Source organism: Vombatus ursinus, unplaced genomic scaffold (genome assembly GCF_900497805.2).
Source record: "Vombatus ursinus unplaced genomic scaffold, bare-nosed wombat genome assembly UNPS02014812.1, whole genome shotgun sequence".
NCBI lineage: Eukaryota > Metazoa > Chordata > Mammalia > Diprotodontia > Vombatidae > Vombatus > Vombatus ursinus.
The window spans coordinates 106,032,885-106,054,459 of NW_020954590.1; the positions used below are offsets into that span (position 1 = coordinate 106,032,885).

Here is a 21,575-nt window from a genome sequence, read left to right on the forward strand (position 1 = left end):
CACACACACACACACACACACACACACACACACACACACACACACACCCCACCCTGCGAGCAGCAGCTAGGTGGCACAGTGGATAAAGCACAGACTTAACAGTTTTAGAAAGACATGAGTTCAAATCCTATCTTAGATACTTAAGTCACTTAATCTCTCTGTGCCTCAATCTCTTCATATGTAAAATAGGGATAATAGCATTTACCTCAGAGAGCTCAAATGAGATCAAATGTACACTATGTAAATGCTAGCTATTATACACACATATCTTATGATGGTATTTTTAAAAAGTGTTTTGGAGAGTACCACATAAAAACATAATTTTTTTTTACTTTGTCTCAAACTTTAAATGCTGTAAAAATTAGTTGTTATTTACATATTTCCAGAGAAAATGATTATAATGCTACATATACCATATTTACTGACCTCTCTGAATGTTGAAGGATGTCTTAAACCTAATGTTAGTTAGGCATGACCTATTTTTTGGTACCAAAGATTTTTATTAATTTCAATGGGAATTAGCAGAACAAAATCAATTGTAGAGAAAGTTACCTAATAGAGGGATACTATTCTATTTATTATTCCCAACCCCCCAAGGCCATATTTAATATAATCAAAATCTGTGAACTTAGGAAGCATCTTTTAGCTAAACTAATACCTATAATACTCTCATGAAAACAGATAGAAAATTGCTTATGTAGCCAAGACCAATCACTTTTTAATACAACTTGAGTTACAAAAACTTGCAAAACCCAGCTTCTTAAATTTAATGTCTTTCCACAAAATTAAATACACTGGCACAATAAAATCTCATTAATTTGTATTCTGTTAATTTGAAATTTGAGATAAATTTGATTTGTTCTGGGCTGAAGTTAAGTCTTTGTATTTTTTCTTTTTTTTCTTTCTTTTTCTTTAAGGCAATTGGGGTTAAGTGACTTGCCCAGGGTCACACAGCTAGTGTCAAGCGTTTGGTCTGAGGCCGGATTTGAACTCAGGTCCTCCTGACTTCAGGGCCCGTGCTCTATCCACTGCGCCACCTAGCTGCCCCAGTCTTTGTATTTTCTATAAAGGCTACTACTAGCTATTATAAAGAACAAGCTACCTAAACAACTTCAAAAGAAACAGAAGCCTTTAACATATTGCTATATATTCTTCATTATAAGACTAATTTTATTCATGTACACAAAGAAAGCTACTTGGAGTTTATCAAAAGTTTGTTTCAATTATCCTATAGTTAAGTTTAACTCAATTTTGTGATTTTTAAAAAAAGTTACATGATTGACATACAGAAATGATATTTGGGATGTGTTTCTTAATGGGAGATGACATCTAAGCAGCTTAATGCTTTTTAACAAATATCTTGATAACTTGATTGCAGAAATATAGGACCACAGCACGGCTAGATCAAGTGAAGGTTTTTAAAGGATGGCAGAAAGATGGATATATTTGTATAGCGGGGAAGTTGCCAGTAGACAAAGGAGACATTGAAGACTGGGGAGGGAGGGATGATTATGACAGCAATTTGCTGGAGAAGATGGGAAAGAATGGGTCAAAGAGCATGCTGAGGAGTTTGCCTTGGAAAGAGAATGGCCACCACTGTGTGTGAGACGGGTAAAAAAGGAGATATTGGGGGCACACATCTGAATGATGTGAGATGATAAAAGGGAAGAAGGTAGTCTCAGTAAATGGTGTTGGTATTGGCCAGAGAAGATTGCCTCTTTTTCAGAGACACTGGAGTAAAAGAGGAGAGAGAAAACAGAGTACGTCAAGGAGTTTTGAAATGTAGAGAAGGGGAAAAGAGGGTATTGGCCAATGATCTCAATTTTTTAAGTATGAGACAAGATCCTCAGCTGAGAGAATAGGGTAAGGCAGTGGTGTGGGAACCTTGGAGAGAAATTTTGAGCAGACATTATGGGGAGTGCACTAGAGAATCAATTCATCAATACTTATGTTGATGGTCTGAATGACAATTCCCACCTCTATGTCTCCAGCTTTAGTTTTCCCTTTTAGCTAACAGATGATAAAAGAATGAGAGGAGGATTCTGAAATCTAGTACAACATAGACTACAAGAAACATCTCTAAAAATTTAAAACAGAAAATTTTAAATCCTAGGATGTACTTTAGGATTTGGAAAATATAATATATGCTGGTATAAATACATTCTAACACAATGACGAGAACACATAATGGTCACTCAAATCCTTTAGAATGGTAAATTGATTTTTAAAAATAGTATGATTCTCCCTCCAATGCTTAATTACCAGTTTCTCTGTGTACACACCCCTCCTCCCCCTTCTTAAAGTTCATATATGAGAGTAAGAACATGAACTAGCCCTCTAAAATAGTTCTTAACTTTTGTATCATGGACCTCATGGACTCATTTGGCAGACTGGTGAAGCCTACGGACCCTTTCTCAGAATGTTTTTAAATACGTAAAATAAAATACACGGGATTTAAAAAAACCAATTATACTGAAATGCAGTCACAAAAATTTTTTTTTTAAAAGTTCATGGACTCAATGTTAAGAATCCTGGCTACAGGACCCTTCCTGACTTTTTCTTTATAGAATTTGATAACTTATAATTATACAAAATATATCACGAACATAATTTACAATATTGGTTCAAACTCTTATAGTTGTTACTCATTAAGGATGTGCCTAGATTCACAAACTTAAGTAATAGTTTTACTGTAATATAAGAAAACTTGTAATTTAATGGGACCCCCCTCCCCACCTCCGGCAGTTAGTTCTTGACACTTAGCAGGGAGTCAGAGGCTCAGGGAACCTCTTTGCCACCATCTTTTATTTGTTTTTATCCACCTCAGCTTTTTTGTAGCTACCTGGACAGCTGCCTCTACCTGTGGGCACTGGAACAGGTTTTTGTAAAAGGGCTGTTTGTTGGACTCTGAAGCCCCAAGTGACCCACTGGACCTGATTTGGAATAGCACCCTGGGACTTCCACCAATTAAGCATAGTCCATTTCAAACATGTAAAACATTGAGAAAAGAGTTGCATTTATAATTAGGTGAGTGACCATTTAGATATGCCACTTATACAGATACTCTATTATTACTAAATCTGCTCTGAGAATCTAGCTATTGTTTAAAGATATGTGTCACTGAGACAGACGTCAATTAAAGTAACTTGAGTCAGACTAGAGACAAGTTGAATTATGAGATATACCACCATCAACTTTCCTAAAATTAGGGTTTATTGCTATAATAAATGTTCCATTATTTTGGCTATACAGGTGAAGGAAAACTCAGCATATAAAAGAGGATTTTAAGTACAATTCTGATATTTTTTATGCAGTATCAATTTTCATCTTTTGTAAGACCCAATCCGAATTATGGTGCCTAGAGTGTATTAACTCCCAGGGCAATCTCCCTTCTTTTTTGGCTTACTATATCTTCCTCTTCTCCAAACTTCTCACCTTCCACTAGGAGACTAATGTTCACAGACAGTTCTTCAAACTCCCAATTCCTCAGCCTCCTTAAATCCAATTACCTATACACCATTCTATTTCAGTCACACAAATATGGTCAAACACTTGATTCCACCATTACTGAGAAGCGTTCCACTTCCCTAATTAGAAATTTACACTGCTTTATCTCAACACAATTTCATATCATTCCACCTCTCCCTGTGTCTCACTTCTTCTAAACCTATTCTTTGCTCTCACTGAAAAATCAAATCCCTCTCCCTTCTCCCCAGTACGTTCTCAGTCTGTTACCCTCATTCTGAATTCATTTTTTTTACCTCTCCAACCTCAACCCAATTTAATGCTACCCCACCCTCTTACCTCTTAATCCTAGCCCCATGTCCTATCACTGCTCATCTCTTACTAAACTTGATTATTCCAGCCCTTGATTATTCCAATCACCTGATTCCTCTATTCGTAAGCACAACCTGAACACAACTGGCAGTCTCATAACTGTGCTGATGAGGTTCTTTACAAAATTAAGCAATCTAACTTCAACTCTATCCTCACTGAATCAAGGTAGTCTTTTCATTGGTATCTAATCCCTAATTGATACCCTATCTCACTCCCCACAAAACCTACTCCAAACCTTTTCTTCCCTCCTTAAATCTCCCATACCTCCCTGTCCACCCTCCCCTCAGGTGAGGACCTTGACTCCTATCTTACTGGAAAAAACAAACAAACAAACAAAAAAAACAAAACAAAACTAAGGCCATTTGCTGTGAACTCCTCTTTTCCCATTCTCTTTATCTCCATAGCCTTTGACTTCCTTTCTTTCCCCTTAGTCTAACAGTCTCCATGGCAAGACCAACCCCCTCTACAGTGCAACTGGACTCCATCCCTTTTTATTTTCTCCAGTAGATTTCATCCTCAATAGTCATCCTCCTTGCTCAAAGTCTTCAACTTCTCCCTATCAACTACTTTAAAATATGTCCAGGTCTTCCTTTGCCTTAAAAATAAACAAAAAAACTCTCTCAAACTTTCACTGGACTCATTCTCCCACTGCCCCATCTCCATCCTATATTCCCCTTTCCCTTTTAAAACAAAATCCTAGAAAAAGCTATCTATGCTCACTGCTTTCACTTCTCCTTCATTAACTTCTCAACCATAGTTTCTGACCTCATTCTACTGAAATTGCTCTCTCCCCAAAGTTACCAAATCTGATATACTTTTTTCATCTTCATCCTTGACCACTCTGTTGCATCTGACACTTTTGACCACCCTGTCTCCTGGATACTCTCACCTTTCTGGGTTCTTAAAATACTACTCTCTTCTGGTTTTCTTACTACTTATCTAGCCTCTCTTTAGTTGCCTTTGCTGGTTCATCATCCAAGTCACACTAAGTGTGGATGGTTCTCCAAGGTATTCTCCTATGCTCTCCACTCTTTCCCCTACACTCACAGTATACTGAGCTTCGATCTCATGTCACCAACTGTTTACTGGACATTTCAAACTTCAATGTCCTGAAGATATCTTAAACTCAATGTATACAAAAAAACCCCCATTATCTTCCTCCTTTGTTAAATCCTCACCTCTTCTCAGCCTATTTACGTCAAAGGCATCATCACCTTTTCACTCTCCCAGGTTTATAACCTTGCTCTCCTGGACTCCTCACTGCCCCATAGATCCAAATTCAATCAGCTGCCAAATCTTAATGTGTCTATCTCCACAATATCTCTCATATCCAACTTCTCTCCACTAAACCATCTTGGTTTAGGTCCTCATCATATCTACATTAGATTATTTCAACAGCCCCCAATTGGTCTCCCTACCTTAAGTCTCTCACAATTCCAATCTATCCTACATACTGCAGCAAAAGTAATTTTTCTTCAGTGCAGATCTGACCATGTGACTCTCCTACATAATCAACTGTAGTGACACCCTACTGCTTCTAGAATAAAATATAAACTGTTTAGCTTTTAAAGCCTTTTGCAACCTGAACCTAACCTACACTTCCAGCCTCACTGTATATGGCTCCTAGTCCTGTACTCTGTGATTCAAATAAAAAGGCCTTTTCTGTTCACGTATGAGCCTTCACACCTTTGCACTGGCCATCTCTTCCCATACTTGAAACATACTCTGTCCTTACCTCCACCTCAAAGAATGTCTTTTTTTCCTTTAAGTAGATCAAGCACCCTGTTCTGTATGAAACTTTTCCTGATTCTTCCACTCACCCCAATTGCTAGTGCCCTCATTCCAAATTACTTGTATTTAACGTTTTATATTTATCCATTTTGTATTTATGCTGTATGTATTTATAGTTGTATTTGTCCTTCCCATTAAAATGTAAGTTCCTTGAGAGTAGGGAATTGTTTCATTCTTAGGGCTTGTATCCCCAAAGCCTAGCACAGTGTTTGGCACACTGTATGTGCTTAAAAAAATCTGATCAATAACAGTATTAATTTTCTACTTAGAATCATGTAATTTTAAGAGATGTAAGGGATCTTATCCGCCCTACTCAAATAAGAATTCTGTCCACAATATCCTTAACACACGGTCATCAGTGATAGGGAATTAACTGGGCATACTAAACTGGATGCAGTAACCAGCATGTGATCAGGATATAGGGACTACCCTCCTGTGCTCCTGACGCTCAACTTCTATTACCATAGCTTATGATCCAGTTTGCCCTTTGGAGAACAAATGACACTTTGTATTATACAGCTTAAACTTGTAGGCTATTAAAACCTCTACATCTCTTTTCACATAAAATTCAGTTTAGCCATGTCTCCCCTCATCTTCTATTTGTATAATTAATTTTTTGAACTTAAGTGCAATGCTTTTACATACTTGAACAGATCTGTAATTATTATTATTATTATTGTTATTTTTTAGGCAATTGGGGTTAAGTGACTTGCCCAGGGTCACACATCTAATAAGTGTCAAATGTTTGGTCTGAGGCCAGATTTGAACTCAGGTCCTCCCTGACTTCAGGGCTGATGCTCTATCCACTATGTCACCTAGCTGCCCCTGTATCTGTAATTATTAATACAAATGTTCTTTCAAAGAAACAAGTCCTGTGACCTGAACAGCAAATATTTTCTGTGAAAAACTACCACTACAATAAAATATGGAAAATCGTAATATTCTGTTTTTTTGTGCACAAATCTTTCAGGCTAGTCTAGGAACAATATGGCTATTGTACTTATTTGTTATTTTTTTTCCCCAATGTGACATAATAATACAGCACTTACCCTGCTTTCTTCTAGGCTATCAAATGGACCTGGTGGATCATCCAGACAAAGAAATTCTCTCACTGCAAGGCTTTTCAAAGAAAAAGAAAAACCTATCAGATTGAGTATACCAAAATTCATACAAGATAGAAAAATGGACTTTGTAGCAAACATTTTATATATGTACATGCATGTATACACACACACACACACTCAAAGTATTACGACACAATGCCATTTGTTTGTTTATTTATTACAGGTCATTAAGACATACCCCTAAAAGCAAACAGCCTTACATATGGTCTAACTTAATGGTTTCACATAACCATATCTAGCAAAAATATGAAAACCTTCCAACTTCAACCACACACACACAGAACTTCTTGGTGAGCACAATACACATTATCTGTTAAGTATGTTTGAGAGTCATCTGCATTTTGTATCTTATCCTCCTATAAACTCCACATCTGCAGGGATTATCCTCTTCATTTAAACTCTGTATCTTTCCTAGTGCCTAGCACAATAATCTATACAGAGATGCTTGTTGAGTTAAGGACTATACAACATTGGTCCAGACCTGTGGTTTTACTGAATAGGCAGCTCCTAATAAAGAAACACCCTCAATGAGTCTGCAACTGTCCTGCAATTTATAGTCTAAAAGGAAGTGGCCTAAAGCAGGGAGAGGGTAAATGACTTGCCCAGGGAAACAATTAGAAGCTAGATTTGAACCCAGTTATACTGATTCTGAGGTTGACTCTATCCACTAGGCCATGATGCACTTCTACCTCAACAGTCCTCCATGTGCCCCATACTTTCATTTTCCAACTTCCTGATCTCTCCACTTTTGTACCAATCACCGCTCAGTTATAACTTAAATGTTACTGAGGCCCCCACAGTGGCACCCATGTAAGTGCCATTCGCAAATTTCTCACCCTCCTCTCTCAGAATACCTCTGCCTATGGTAGGTTTCTTTTAGAAGGTGGGCTATGGCTCCTGGGAAGCTCCCCTCTTTTCATTTAGGGTAGGACAGAGTGAGGACACTCCAGGTGGGACAACAACAAACATGGAGAGACTGCAGTATGCTTGGCAGGGCTTACTACATTATCTTTCTCCCTAAGCCCACCCCTACTCTGAATGTCTATATTTCTGATGAGGGCAAACACAACGCTTTTAGTCATTCAGGTTCCTAATCTTGGTATGACCTTTGATAGCTCTCTCTTGTTCATTCCACGTATCTAATTAGAGTACCTGCAAAACACTGTACTTCATTCTTTACGTATCTCTTACTTTTGTCCACTTCTCTTTACTCATACAGCCACCTTGTTTAGGACCTAGTTAGTTCTTGTCTGTACACCTATAATAGCCTTCTAATTGATCTCCATGCCTCAATTATCTCCCCACTCCAATCCATCCTCCACATAAATCTGAGACTGTATTATTCACCTACTCAATAAACCCCAGCTGTTCTTACTGACTCTAGGATTAAAATGTTACTTCATTTTTATTTTTGTGTTTATGTTTTATAATCATCAGCACAGAGTACATTTATATAATTTATAAATATATACTTAGTGGGAATATGCTTAAAATTTAAAAATTTTTTCCACTGAGACTGTGATAAAAAATATTTGGTGACCACTGCCCTAGATGAGTATCAAATATCCTAGGTTGTAAAAAAGTTGCTGATCATCATTGGCACAAGTTTCCTGCACCAATGAAATCGCAGCTCCAGTTTTAAAAAAGGTTCAAATATGATCCTAAAGAATTATGTGAAATCAAATAATATCTTCTCTTTTATTACATTATTTAGAATTTCCATTTTCATTTTTTATTAGTAGCTAATTGGAAAATAGGTATTAACTGTTCATCATTAAGTTTTTGTTCTCAAAAAGAATAGTTAATGATCAATTTTAATGAAATTTAAATCCATGAGAACTGTTATTTTAAAAGGAATACGGCAACTGATACTTCATTAATAGGTAAGAACTACCTCTGGCAAGTCACTTACCATTTGCTTCAGTTTCCTTGTCTGTAAGATGGAAATAATATTTGTAGTGGCTACCTCACATAGTTGTTGAGGCTCTAATGGTAATATGTTTTCCTACAAGATAGTCGGCTATAGATGCCAGCAAACATCACTACTTCAAAACTTAAACAGATCTACCACCTTTTATTGATGTAAGTACTCCTCTGTATTAGTGAAGATAATACCACACCTATGGTCTTTGAAGGACTGTTTCACTTTTTTTTTTTTTGGGTAATCTCAGGGCCTGGCAAAGAGTAGCTATTTATAAATGCTTACTGATATGACTGTGTGACTCTTGTCCATGTTTTTACATAGATCCTCAACAAATAAGTTTCCCTGTCCCTAACATTATTAGTGTTCCCTGCACTTAAAGACTGGAATCCACTCCAAACTGGTGTAACCTGAACTCTAACTGATGGGGGCAAATAAGGTTTATTGTTTGTTACCAAATCAATGAGCAAAAAAATCCTATTGTGTAATATTGTTCTTAGTTCATAGCTGCTTTTGTAGTCTCATGTGACAATTATAGTCAGAAGTAACATCTTATGTCTACCGTAGATATTTTTCCCAGTTCTTTCAGGGTACTACCGCTATTCTGATCACTCAGGCCTAATACCCATCTTCCTTTAATTCCTGTATCAAATAACCAAATTCTGTCCATTTCTTTCTTTGAAAGCTTTCTCCTGACATTCTAACACCAATCTAGCCCAAACTCTCATGACTGCACCTTTCGAGAGGTAGGAGGGTTCAGACCAATGATTTTATTAATGTCGGGAATTCCTTGATAAAGGCCTCCTGTGACACTATGCCAGCACTCCATTTCTGTTTCTATGCCTTAAATGGTCATCTTCCTCATTTTCACCACTTGGAATCTTCTGTCTTAAAGACTTGGCTCAAGCACTACCTGCATGAAGCTGTTCTTGGTCACCACAGATGTTAGCACCTTCTTCTCCAAGGCCACCTTGAGTTTCTTTTGTATGTACTTTGTCCATACTTATACATAAACATGCTGTCTTCCATGTTAGACTGTAAACTCTTTGAGGACCAGGACTACTTTCTCAATTTTTTTGTATCTTCAGAAGTTATCATAGTGCCTGGTACATTGTAAATACTTTAATACATTTTAAATTAGGGATCAGAAGCTAAGAAACCATATATAATTCTCTTCATTTCTAAATCCTCACTACTGCATTGCTATTTTCCATTTTTATACTTATTAACTCTACCTCAAGATTTTACCTATAGTGTTCGGCTTACAGCAACATTAAGTATGATTAACTTCACTGAAACTCCCAGAGAAAACAAAAAAACCTAATGATGTGCTCTCAGATAGGCATGTGCCTTACTTTTGCAGTTTGTATTATCTATTGTACTTACAACTAAGTTCCTTTCGTTTAGGATTTTTATTAAAATACTGAAGCAAAGTCTCTACGGACAACAGTAGTCCAAGTTTCTATTTAGAATTTACATGTCAAAAATACATTACATAGTAAACTATCAACTATCTAGAACTGTATTTTTGCTTTCCGATTTTCTAGTATTCATAAGGAAAACACTAAATAAATTCATTCCTTGAAAGAAGGAAGGCAATTCCTTATCACTGACATAAACAGTGATTACACTTGGCTACTGGAATTCTATACTATTTTTCTTAATCTTTGAAAATTCCTTGATTTAGATTTTTAATTATTTTGGGATATTAGAATATTTCTAATAAATTTTATTTCTTTAAGAAGTTACATACCAGTTAGCAATATCTTTGTGAGCTACTAAATTCTGTAGGAATGCCTGAAGTCCCAACTGTCTATCTTCTAAGAAATCGGCATTGTAATTATCCTTGAACCAGCGTTTTGGTGGAAGAGCCAGTCGAAAGCCTGGAAACATTTCTTTTAACTGGAAAAAAAAGATTATAATCCAGCAAAAAAGGAGTTAAGAAAATATTGAATATAACTTTAAAAAGTGAGCAACAAATGTGGACTAATCCATGACATATTGCGAAATATGCTCAATTACAGAATTAAAGATTACAAAGTCCTTTGTTATTCCTAGATAATAAAATAGTCACAATGTAATTAATGGTTTAAGCTAGTAAAAACTTCATAGTGAAAAATTCTTGAAAGTAAAATAAAAAAAGTGACAGGACATAAAGATGTCAATATATAATGTAAGAAAGTTTCATTAAGCAGCAAGATACAGTGAAAAGAGTACTAGTTCTGGAGTGAGAGAACATGGGAATTCAAATCTCACCACTGATGATGTATAAAATGGGAAAAATCACTTAAGCTTCCCAGGCCTTGATTTCCATATCTGTAAATTGAGAGGATGAAGTAGGTGGTCTCTATGGTCGCTTCCAATTTTAAAGCTATGAACTCTTGAAAAAGGCTAAATTTTGTGTATTAGATATATGTGACTTATTGTGTCATTTTCTGTCAATACTCCGATACTCATCATATTCCCAAATTTTCTTTCTAAATGGACTTCTATTTTGATCACACATGTTGAACAAATGTGTGAGGAAAGCACACATTTATATAAGCTCCCATAATAAATTATAAACTATAGTCACAAAATAATGGAAGGAAATAAGGATTAGTTTTATTTACTTCAGTGCTAAAAAATTTAAATATGCTGATATTTTAGATTAAGTATAGAATTTATAACTTCCTTTCCTCTAAACTTCTCTATGCTGACCTCCTGCTCCTCTAAAGTCTGTCACTCCACCCTATCCTGTTTTGTTTTTTTCCACTTCATTTGTTATCTCTTATTATGTTAATGAGCTATTTCTGCAACATAAAGTAAGTTTACAGGAGGTAAGAACCATGTCTTACATATGTTCTTTATCTTTTAAAGGGGCTAGCAGAGTATTTGAGCACGTGAACTAAGAAAAACTTAATTTTTTAAACAGAAGAACAAAAAAAGGTTTTAACCCATGGCCAGCAGAACCAAGACAGAATTCCCCTCTTTATAAGTTATATGGGGCTCTTTAAAGTCCCTAGCAGCTAAAATATGCTATAATATAATAATATATAGTTGAAAAATTTCTTATTATTTATCTAGATGGTAATATGAATATTGTATGTCTATGGTAGGGAAGCAAGTAGTTTTTACTGTTTTAAGTCATACTAATATCTTTTTTCAAATAGCTTCAAAATTCTTTTGAAACCTGAATTTGCTTAGGATTAAAGGTACACTGACAGTGAAGATGAACTTAGTTGGATAGAGATAAAGGGCTAAACATTTAATACTGTGTAAGCCATAAAAAGGAAATGGACAATAAACATGAAAAGATTAAAGAGCTTTCAACTGAGCCTGTTTTATCATGTTATGACTCAATAAAATTACTGTTAACTACATAAGAAAGCTCAGGATTAAAACTTCAATTCTATATCAGATTTCTAATAATGAAACAAATTACTTTGTTCCTCGTCAATAAAAAACCTCCAACAGGACAAAATTCTAGCTCCATAACTTAACCGTCTTTTAAATGCTACTGAAACTCAGAAATGTAATGAAATTTCATATAGAACAGATGTTGTTCCAGAAACACTGAACATTTCCTTGAGGACACACCTTATTTAGTTTAATACCAATGTTAAAATACATCCAGAAAGGAATGGTAAGAAAAGACATTGCATCTAAGTCAGAGTGCTTCAGGTGTTCTAACATAATCTGGTATTCAAAACTATATCTCTTCTCTTAGATTTTGAAGGAGATAGAAGTATTCGTCTGAAATAAGAAATAGTCAATGATAAAGATTTTCCTGGTAACTAAAACATAACTGCAGGTTGTTTTAAGTGACCCAGAAGTTTGGTTGATAAGTATTTTTCTCATACCTTAAAAAACAACTTCCAAGTAATTTTAAGTGTATCAGGGAGTGAGTGAAGAGAATTGGATTGGGAAATAAAAATATTTTTGACCAAATACAGATTCGTGTATATGAACTAAGGCATTAAGGGCTGCTTTCAGCTGCTAAGGTTACCTACAAGATTCCAATTGGTGGGAAAATTTTTCAGGATTACAGTCTCCATTAGTGCTCAATACTGAATTGCACACTGAACATAACAGAGAAAAAAGCCAGTTGCTATTCAAATTGGACTTACATTAGTGTTATTTTGGACAATTCTAGGATGCCTCTAGTGTCTTAAAATTTTAGTGAAAATGAAGTGGCGCTAAACTAACAACCAGTGGGACCATAAAGAGAAGCAAAAATACTAAATATTTTATTATAAAGACAAAAAGGTGCTTCTGCATAATTTGACTGCAGACAACATTTGTTTTCCACAGCAAAGGGCTCACTTGGATTTATTAAAAAGAAATGTAAAAGTAAACTAAAGAATCGACTGCAAGACAATTCACATGAAAAGTTAAAAGCTAGTTTCAGGAGACACAGCAGATCAAATTACTTACTTTGTCATTCAGCCTAGAGAAATCCGTGTATCTTCTGAAAACTACCCAGCTTTCTTCTGGGCTTTTTCTTATTAGCACTTTATATACCTGTACATAAAATAGCATGAAAAGTATGAAATTTCCAAGTACAAATTTAGTGAAAGGATATATTTTAAAAGCATAAAATGTCAAAGCTAAGGTTTAGTTGTCAAAATTAATAGAAAATTTTGGTACACAACACTGAGGAGGAAATGTGAATACTGGTCCCAGATCTGAAACTAACTATGTAGCTTCAAGAAAAATCACTAGTTTCCATATAAAGTACTGGAGGAAATAGTCTACTACTTCTAAAGTTGTTTGACACTATGAATGCATTATTTATATGTCAGCCATTATTTAACTGCTTCAATGTTGCCTATAAGCTAATAAGGAAAATCTAAGATCAATTTAGCCCAAAATTGCTAATAATAATGAACTCTTTGGCTATGTGAATATTATTCTAAGTCAACAACATTTATAATTAATGGTAAAAAAAAAAAACAAAAACAAAAACCAAACCTAGGATTGCTTGGAGCAGCTGTGAAAGAAACAATATGATTTCAAAACTTTGCAAACACTAAAATTCAAAAATTTTTTCAATATTTAAAATAAACCTGGGGCCTGGGAAACAAAAAGGTATACTTACTAGATTAATGTTTTTGAATCTACAAAGCAGCAATCTATGCTACTCAGTAATAAAATGACTAATGCAAGGCAACATATTTCACCAAATATACAAAATAGAAATAAAATTTACAAACACAATTTCAGAAACTATTCCTATTTATAATAAAACTTTTTTAAACAAAAAAAAGCTGATTTTTAAAAAATAAGTACAGTATTTCTGAAAATTCTGTCCTCTAAACCTGCTGTCAAACACAGAATCTTTTATTTCTAGCTAATAATCTAGAGTCATCTTAGAATGACCCAAGAGGTTAGCCCTTTGTCTCTTCCCTTCCATCATGGAGCCCCTTTTTTTTCTTTTAAAACATAAATTTTTATTGCTACTTTTAGTTTTTACATCATCTAGATTTTCCCCTGTATCCTTTTTCCGTAAGTTATACCTTGTATCTTCTCCCCTCGCTGATATTTTTTAAAGGAAAAGAGAAATTAGAGAAAAAAATGAGCAAAACTAATCAATACATTAAAGAAAAATACTGACATAAGCAATGTTCAACACCCACGGACCTTCTACCTCTGCAACGGAATGGAGGGAGGTGTCTTTTTACATCTTTTTTTTGGAGTCATAACCTGTTGCTTATAATTTTGCCACATTAATTTTGATTACTGTGATTGTCTGTTTACAATATTTTCATTAACATAAATAGAAAGTATATTGTTTTGTATATATTATTTTCTTGGCTCTGAAAATGTAATTAAGAAATAATTAACAAAATAAATAAAAATACAATAAAACATAGGTAATCTGACATTCTAAAACTAAGTCAATATGTGGCCTGTAGGAATCCTTACTTACAGATTAGTGGCTTCCATTTCTATTTTTTGACACCACTGGTATAGACAGTTTTGTCACTCTGTTTAATTCCAAACTGCTTTTCAGAATGGCTGTGGTAAATCATAGCTCCACTACCAATGCATCATTATGCCTGTCTTACCACAATCCTTCCAACACTGGCTATTCCCCATATTTTGTCATGGAAGCCTTTTTCCTGGGCCACTCAACTTCTCTACCAAAAGGCAGACTGAGGAAGAAAAGTGAAAATACCAAGTCAGTTCATCTACTTAAGCAACACAGACCAAATTATTTGGACACCCTCTGGATCTCTAACAACTCTGAACTGTAGTTAAAATAGGAGCCAGGCAATGAGGGTTCTAGTTACAGATTTCCTTTATATTAATATTAAATATTTAAATAATTAAATATTAAAAACCACCAAAAAACACATGAAATAGATGAGGTTCTTAATAGAGTCTAGGTGACTCGCAGATGGTCATATAGTCAGAGGTGGGACTGGAATCCAGGTGTCTTCAGACTATAAGTCTATGACTCTTTCTACCATCCCACACTGCCTCTAAATCTGTGACTGTCCTATCAATTAAACTATGAGCTCCTTGGGGACAGGAATCAAGTATTAAAACTTTTCAACCCGTACAGCTGCTACAACAGTGGAGCAATGCTATGTACTATGAATGTTCAAAATATATTCACTAAAGAAAATCCTAATTGAAAGCATTTCTTAAACAGAAGGCAAGAGTTTGCCTGTAGTGATTTATGTCTTTTCATTTCTTTTGCATCTTCAAGTGTAGCACTATTATAATGGGATCTTCAGATTTTGAGCACTCAAATGTTTGAGCAGCAAAAGAGCCAAGAGTTGAACTTTTATTCCTTTTCAAGTAAATATTATTTATGTTTCTCAGAGCTATTTCAGGCTTTTAAATCAGTTCCCACAGTTCAATATTAGTTCTTTGCAGTAGTGTCAAAAATTTTTACTTTTCAGTTTTTCCTAGTTTTTTTTCTCTTCCTTGACAATGTCCTTTTTCAATTATTTATTTTCATATCTAACCCCAAGGCTTTACTGTAGTATCATACTCTACTCTACCGTTATGAATGAGTGGTGGGAAATGTTCTGTTGATTTGTATTATCTCTTTAAAATGTTTTGCATGAAAAGCCTGAATTTTTGTCAAGTACTTCAAGTAGGCTTGAGGGAAAAGGCTACAAGAGCTACATGTAGCATGCTTAACACAATGAGTTAGATCAAGAGTTTTTAACCTTTTATAGTGTTGTGGACACCTTTAGCAGTGTGGTAAAGCCTGCGAACCCCTTCCAGAATAATTTCAAGTGCATACAATAAAATATACACAATTACAAAGGAAATCAATTATTTTGAAATGCAGTTGGCAAAATATTAAAAAACTAAGTTCACAGACTTCAGGTTAAAATACTAAGTTAGATGATGCCACCAGTAAGGTGAGATCTATGACAGATACCCAATGTCTATTGGTTACAAGGGAGAGTCAAAATCAGAAACTGAAGTACGGGACAGAACCTCATTCTGGAGGCAAGGGGAAATGAGGTTAAACAATGAAGCCATGAGCATCATATTTTCCTAATAACAATCTTCATGAGTAAAAATATTGGGATATTATTTTACTAACTATTTCTACTTCCTCATCTCATCCTTTCACCTTTCATTTCACTTTTACCTGTAGCTTTTGGAATGATTTCATTTTAACATAAATATAAATCTAACAGAAGTCCTAAGCAAAAATCACCTAAGAGTGTAGAGAGGACCCTAGGTCAGGGGAGGGGAACCTGCAGACTCAAGGCCACATGTGGCCTTCCAGGTCCTTGGGTGTTGCCTTTTGACTGATTCCAAGGTTTACAGAACCAATCCTTTTATCAAGGGGATTTGTTCTGTTAAGTTTTGATTCAGTAAAAGGGCTGCACTTGAGGACCTAGGGGGTCACGTGTGGCCTTGAGACTGCAGGTTCCCCACCCCTGTTCCATTTCTTCTGCTCTTTGTAGTTTAACTCCTCAGAAAGAGCATTTATCATAGGTGCCTTCCCTTTCTTTCCTCTTACTCTTTTCTTAACTGTTTAAAATCCGACTTCTGATCTTATCATTCCACTCAAACTGCTCTCTTCAAAGTTACCAATGATCTTTTAGTGACCTTTTTCCTATCCTCATTCTCCTTGACTTCTTTGCAGCCTTGAGACTGCAGATTCCCAACTCCTGCTCTAGGTTCTTTCTAAGTAACCCTCTTTAGCCTAGAGTGATGGCAGCTAAGTGGTAGTAGGGATGGTAAAAATAAGACTTCGTTAGACTATGAACATTAATGTTGTTAATCAAAATATGAGATCTTTTTCCAAATGATCAACCAGTTGATGTACTACTGAGAAAATTAAATCATTCACCTAGAGGAAAGTCTCCAGCATACTGGGTGGAAGATTTGTGGAAAGGCAGAGATAAAAGTCACATAGGATGAGTAGCAGACAGATGGGTTGTGATTTTCATCAGAGGAAGTACATAAATGGATCTGATCAGTCAGTAAAGTATAAAATATTTTAAATTTAAATTACACTTAATTTCTCAAAATGTTCTCATCTTTATTATTTCATTTGGTCCTCACAACAATCATATGGAATAGGTAGGGTAGTCTGATAACACTGCATTTCTGCCTCCCCAAACAGAAAGTTCCTCAGTCAGATACCCTGCTGTATTGGTCTAAATTAACTTTTTGGTGGAACAACTCTAGAACACAAAAGGTGAAAGTTTCTTCTGTTATGCCTGAGGTACTTTTGTAGCCTTTTTCCTTCCCCTCCTCCCTTTCAACCTTGTTCCCACTTGATTTCACAACATCTTAGAAAGGCAGGGCAAGATTTCATTATATAAATGGAAAATAGCTAAACTATTTGGCCACATCAATTACAGTTAAAGAGATGGAACTAGAATGTATTTAGACAGTAAGTTCAGAGTTTTCTGAAGCGTGTGTGTGTGTGTGTTTTCAATCATTTTCAATTGTGTCTAACTCTTTATGACCCCATTTGAGGTTTTCTTGGCAAAGCTACTGGAGTGGTTTGACATTTTCTTCTCCTGCTCATTTTACAGATGAGAAACTGAGGCAAACTGAGTCAAATGACTTTCTCAGGGTCACTCAGCTAATAAGTGTCTAAGTCCTGTTTTGAACTCATGTTCTCCAGACTTTAGGGCCAGCACTCTATTTACTGTGCCACCTAGCTGCCATTAGTCATTTCTATTTCCTTTTCTTATCCTTTCGTTTCACTTTTACCTACAGTTTACAGTATGATTTCATTTTTATATAAATCTAAATCTAATAAAAGTTCTAATCAGAAACCACCCAATGGTATATAAAGGACCCTAGGTTCTAAGTTCTCTTTAGCTCCTTTAGTGATAGCAGCTGAGAAGTATTAGAGGTGGTAAAAATAACTTTTTTAGACTATTAACACTAATGTTTCTGAATTAGCTTATGATTATATTTGAGAATTAAAAGACTTTTGCTTTCCTCTAGACCAGAATTCTTAACCTTGGGTTAGGCTCATGGAGTCCATGATCTTGGTTGGAGGAAAAAAAATATCAACTCTATTTTCACTAACCTCTAATTGAAATTTAACACCTCCTTCAATTATGAATTAATGTAGGCAACAGACACTACTCTGAGAAGGGGTCAACAGGCTTCATCAGACTGCCAAAGGGGTCCATGACTTGGAAAAAAAAAGTCTTTTTCATAGCAAAACAGGATTAAGATCAACAGAGAGGAAGATTTCATGAATGGCAACTAGACCTTGCAGCAATGTCATTTTTGACATGCATGTAGCAAACCTAATACAGGTTAATACAGGCCTACATAACAAACTGTAAATCTATATAGTATAAATCTATCATTTATAATATATATATATTATTATCAACATATAGTGGATTAATCACAACTCTTATCCTAATAGCACTACTATTAGAACTTACTCAAACTTAATCCTATTCTATTTCATTCACTAACACAATCACTGATACCCATTAAAGGACAATGACCTGAGTAGATATTTATCAAATTGAGTAGAGATATCAAAATTATTCTCACACATATGACCAGAAAGAAGTGGGCTGACTATGTAGCAAAAGTGAGGCACAACAGATGAATACTGTAATCATGAAATATTACAAAAACCAGAAGAAAGCTTCTCGTATGCTGAGTGAATACTTTGCAAAGGATTTATGAAAAGGTAAGTTATTAGAAAGCAAGGAGAGGTTGTGATCTGTACCAAATGGACAAAACACCCACACTAGCAAAATTATGGATTTAATACATTCAGTGAAACCAAGGACAAAGAAAATCAACAATATCAATTCACATGCCCCTGTAGAAGGATACACACTATACTTATGGAAAATTCAATGAATATTTAATTTCCAAAAGCACATACAGCTGATTACAGCACCATTTCATAACTCATTTAAAGCACTGGGACAATTATTATCTTGAATCCACACCTGTAAATAACTTTATAATACTAGAAATGAAATGGGTAGTCAAATGAAAATATTTTTATGATTTTGGGATCTCAATATATTTTTTTCCTTTTTTTCTCTCAAGTATTCTTAATACTTACAGTAAATTTAGCCCTTTCTTCCATCACCTCATAACCCAATATAGTAGGTGTAGAGGGTCTTTCTTCCCAATTCATAGATTCTGTACTTTGTTCTTCATTTTCTACTGGCCTAGCAGAATATTCAATGGAAGATTCTATACCTGTAAATTTAGTCCTAATAAGGGGGCTGCTACAGATAGATGAATTGCTGTCCATTTGATCTGGCACTGCTGTCTTTTTGTAACCATCCACATTAGAATCTTCTGATTGGCCTTTGGAAGAATTTGAACTTGTTGAAATACTCCCAAAAGAAGAACTTCTTTGGCTTCTGTTTGTGGTAAAATTTGAAGAAGAATTTCCTACAGGAATAGGCACAGGGACATAAGGAGTTGCCATTCTCTTCAGCAATACTGCAGCAAATCTATCAACTTTTGCATCCAGTTAAAGAGAAAGTAATATAGATGCCATTGCTTTCTTCTAAAGAATTCAATGTCTAGAAATGAAACAAAATACATAATGGGTGAACACTAATTCGGAAAAGCCTGTATTTTCAGAAAAATAACACACATTGATTATTATAGCCAATTGTTTGATTAGGTATACCTTGTAAAACTCCTCCCTGCTTCTCCCAAAGACCTGAGGTTCATAGTGCTATATAAACTTAAGATCGTACTCATACATGCAAAAGCACAATTATTTCATAAATCAAAGTAAGTACAAATAACTTTCCCTTCTTCCACTCCCCGTGGGTGCATGTTGTCCTTGATACTTTTTCCCTTATTTACATAAAAAAACACAGAAATAAAGCAATATATACATTCCTAAATATGATAAACTCTTTTCATTGAGGTTCCCCCCCCCCCCACTGACTGCTTTGTACCAAACTGCTGGGACTCAATACATGGTCATTAATTATACTATCACCATTAATTTTTCCTCTCTTTAGTGCAGTTTTTACAGGTATCAGCAGACTCTCTAACAGGGAAAAAGTTAAACCCAAAAGTTTATCTTTCAATCTATGGAATAATAAAGTAATTAAGTAATCATGTGATTATATACCAAGGGATAGATAACACACATTAAACTACGCTGAGGCAAACTAGCGGCCTCAAACTAAGCAGGTCAATTCAACCAGCATTTATTAAGCGCCTACGGGGTGCGGGTCGTTCACCCAGCTCCGGAAATAAAGGCAAAATACAGTTCCTGCTCCCCAGCAACTTTCAGCCTAAGGGGGTGGTGGAGGTCTAACAATAGGTGGCATTTACAGAGCTTTAAAAAGTTTGCAAAACACTTTACACACGTTAATTCATTTTATCCTCAACTCCTCCTCAATCCAGACCCGCATCAAACACGCACACGTCCAACGCTACCTTCTCCATCTTCCAAGATCCGCCCACGGAGCTGCTGAATCACCCTAAGCAGCCGAGGTCCCACACGCCAAAGGCAAACACAAAACTCAACCCTCAAACAAACCGTGTTCGGAGGCCGAGCCATTACTTCTCCAGCTCAGGAAACTGAGGCAGGCGGGGTCCGGGAGTGGCCACGGCTCGGGGTGCCGTATGAGGGGAGGTGGGGTCGGACAAACGCCAGGCCACCAAACGCCGAAGCCAACACAGCAAAGCCCGGGCTGCCCCGGCCGCACCTCGGGGCAGGTGAACCCGGGCTGGGCGCTCGGCCGGCCGCAGGCAGGCGGGGGGAACGGGGCTGGAGACGGGGGGCGACGGAGCTCCGAGCAGGCACGACGACGCGAGCCCACCGAGGCCAGAGCAGGCTTCCGGGCGACGGCGCGAGCCCAGACCGCCCCGGCCCCACGCTCGGCGCCCCGGCTCCCCCACGTGGTGCCGAGCGCGGCGGGGACGGGGGGCTCGCGCGGCAACGGCCTAAGCCGCGGCCGGCGGCGGCGGCGGGGCGGGGGAACAGGTGCCGCGCTCCCCAGCCCCCCCCTCCTTCCCCGCTCCGTACCTCAAAGGGGCCACGACCGTTAAACGGCCTCCCGGGCGGCAGCAGCGGCGGCGCCAGAGCTCCGGCCTCACGTGACCCCCAGCCCGGCCCCCGCGCCGCTCGCGGGCTCGCGGGCTCCCGCTCTCTCGGGCCGCAGCAGCCCCCGGCCGGCTGCGCTAAGACGCCGGAGGGAGAGCCCTTGGAGCTCCGGCCGTCATTCGCCGCGGTGACGCTACGTTCGAGGGGCGGGTCGTGGCCTGAGAGAGAAACCGCTGGAGCTCTGTCTCCCGTGGGAGGAGCCTAACGTCTCACGACCCAACGTTTGTTTTTATGACCGAGAGCCTCAGGGATGCGAAAACTGCAACTCCCAAAACGCCGTTGTAGGCGACTGGAAGACTACAGTTCCCAAGATGCCCCGTGGCATCGCGGGATTCTCATTTGTGCCCGACCTGGGCAG

At 37.0% G+C, this 21,575-nt stretch overlaps 1 protein-coding gene across 4 annotated transcripts in view; it reads right to left on the minus strand.

Moving 5' to 3' along the window:
* Positions 1 to 21,228, minus strand: part of LOC114053704 (sorting nexin-16-like) — a 32,187-nt gene extending 10,959 nt beyond the window's left edge. The window contains exons 1-5 of one of the 4 annotated variants that reach the window (XM_027876826.1): positions 21,140 to 21,228; positions 19,199 to 19,670; positions 13,090 to 13,176; positions 10,427 to 10,575; positions 6,678 to 6,747 (exon numbers count right to left, since the gene is read on the minus strand). In XM_027876826.1, the coding sequence (XP_027732627.1) occupies positions 6,678 to 6,747; positions 10,427 to 10,575; positions 13,090 to 13,176; positions 19,199 to 19,573 (681 nt within the window). In that variant the 5' untranslated portion in view covers positions 19,574 to 19,670; positions 21,140 to 21,228. Of the gene's footprint in view, positions 1 to 6,677; positions 6,748 to 10,426; positions 10,576 to 13,089; positions 13,177 to 19,198; positions 19,671 to 20,477; positions 20,499 to 20,547; positions 20,828 to 21,139 lie in introns of those variants that run through there. The other 3 variants (XM_027876824.1, XM_027876823.1, XM_027876827.1) reach the window with 3 other exon arrangements.
* Between the last annotated feature and the right edge of the window lie 347 nt (positions 21,229 to 21,575).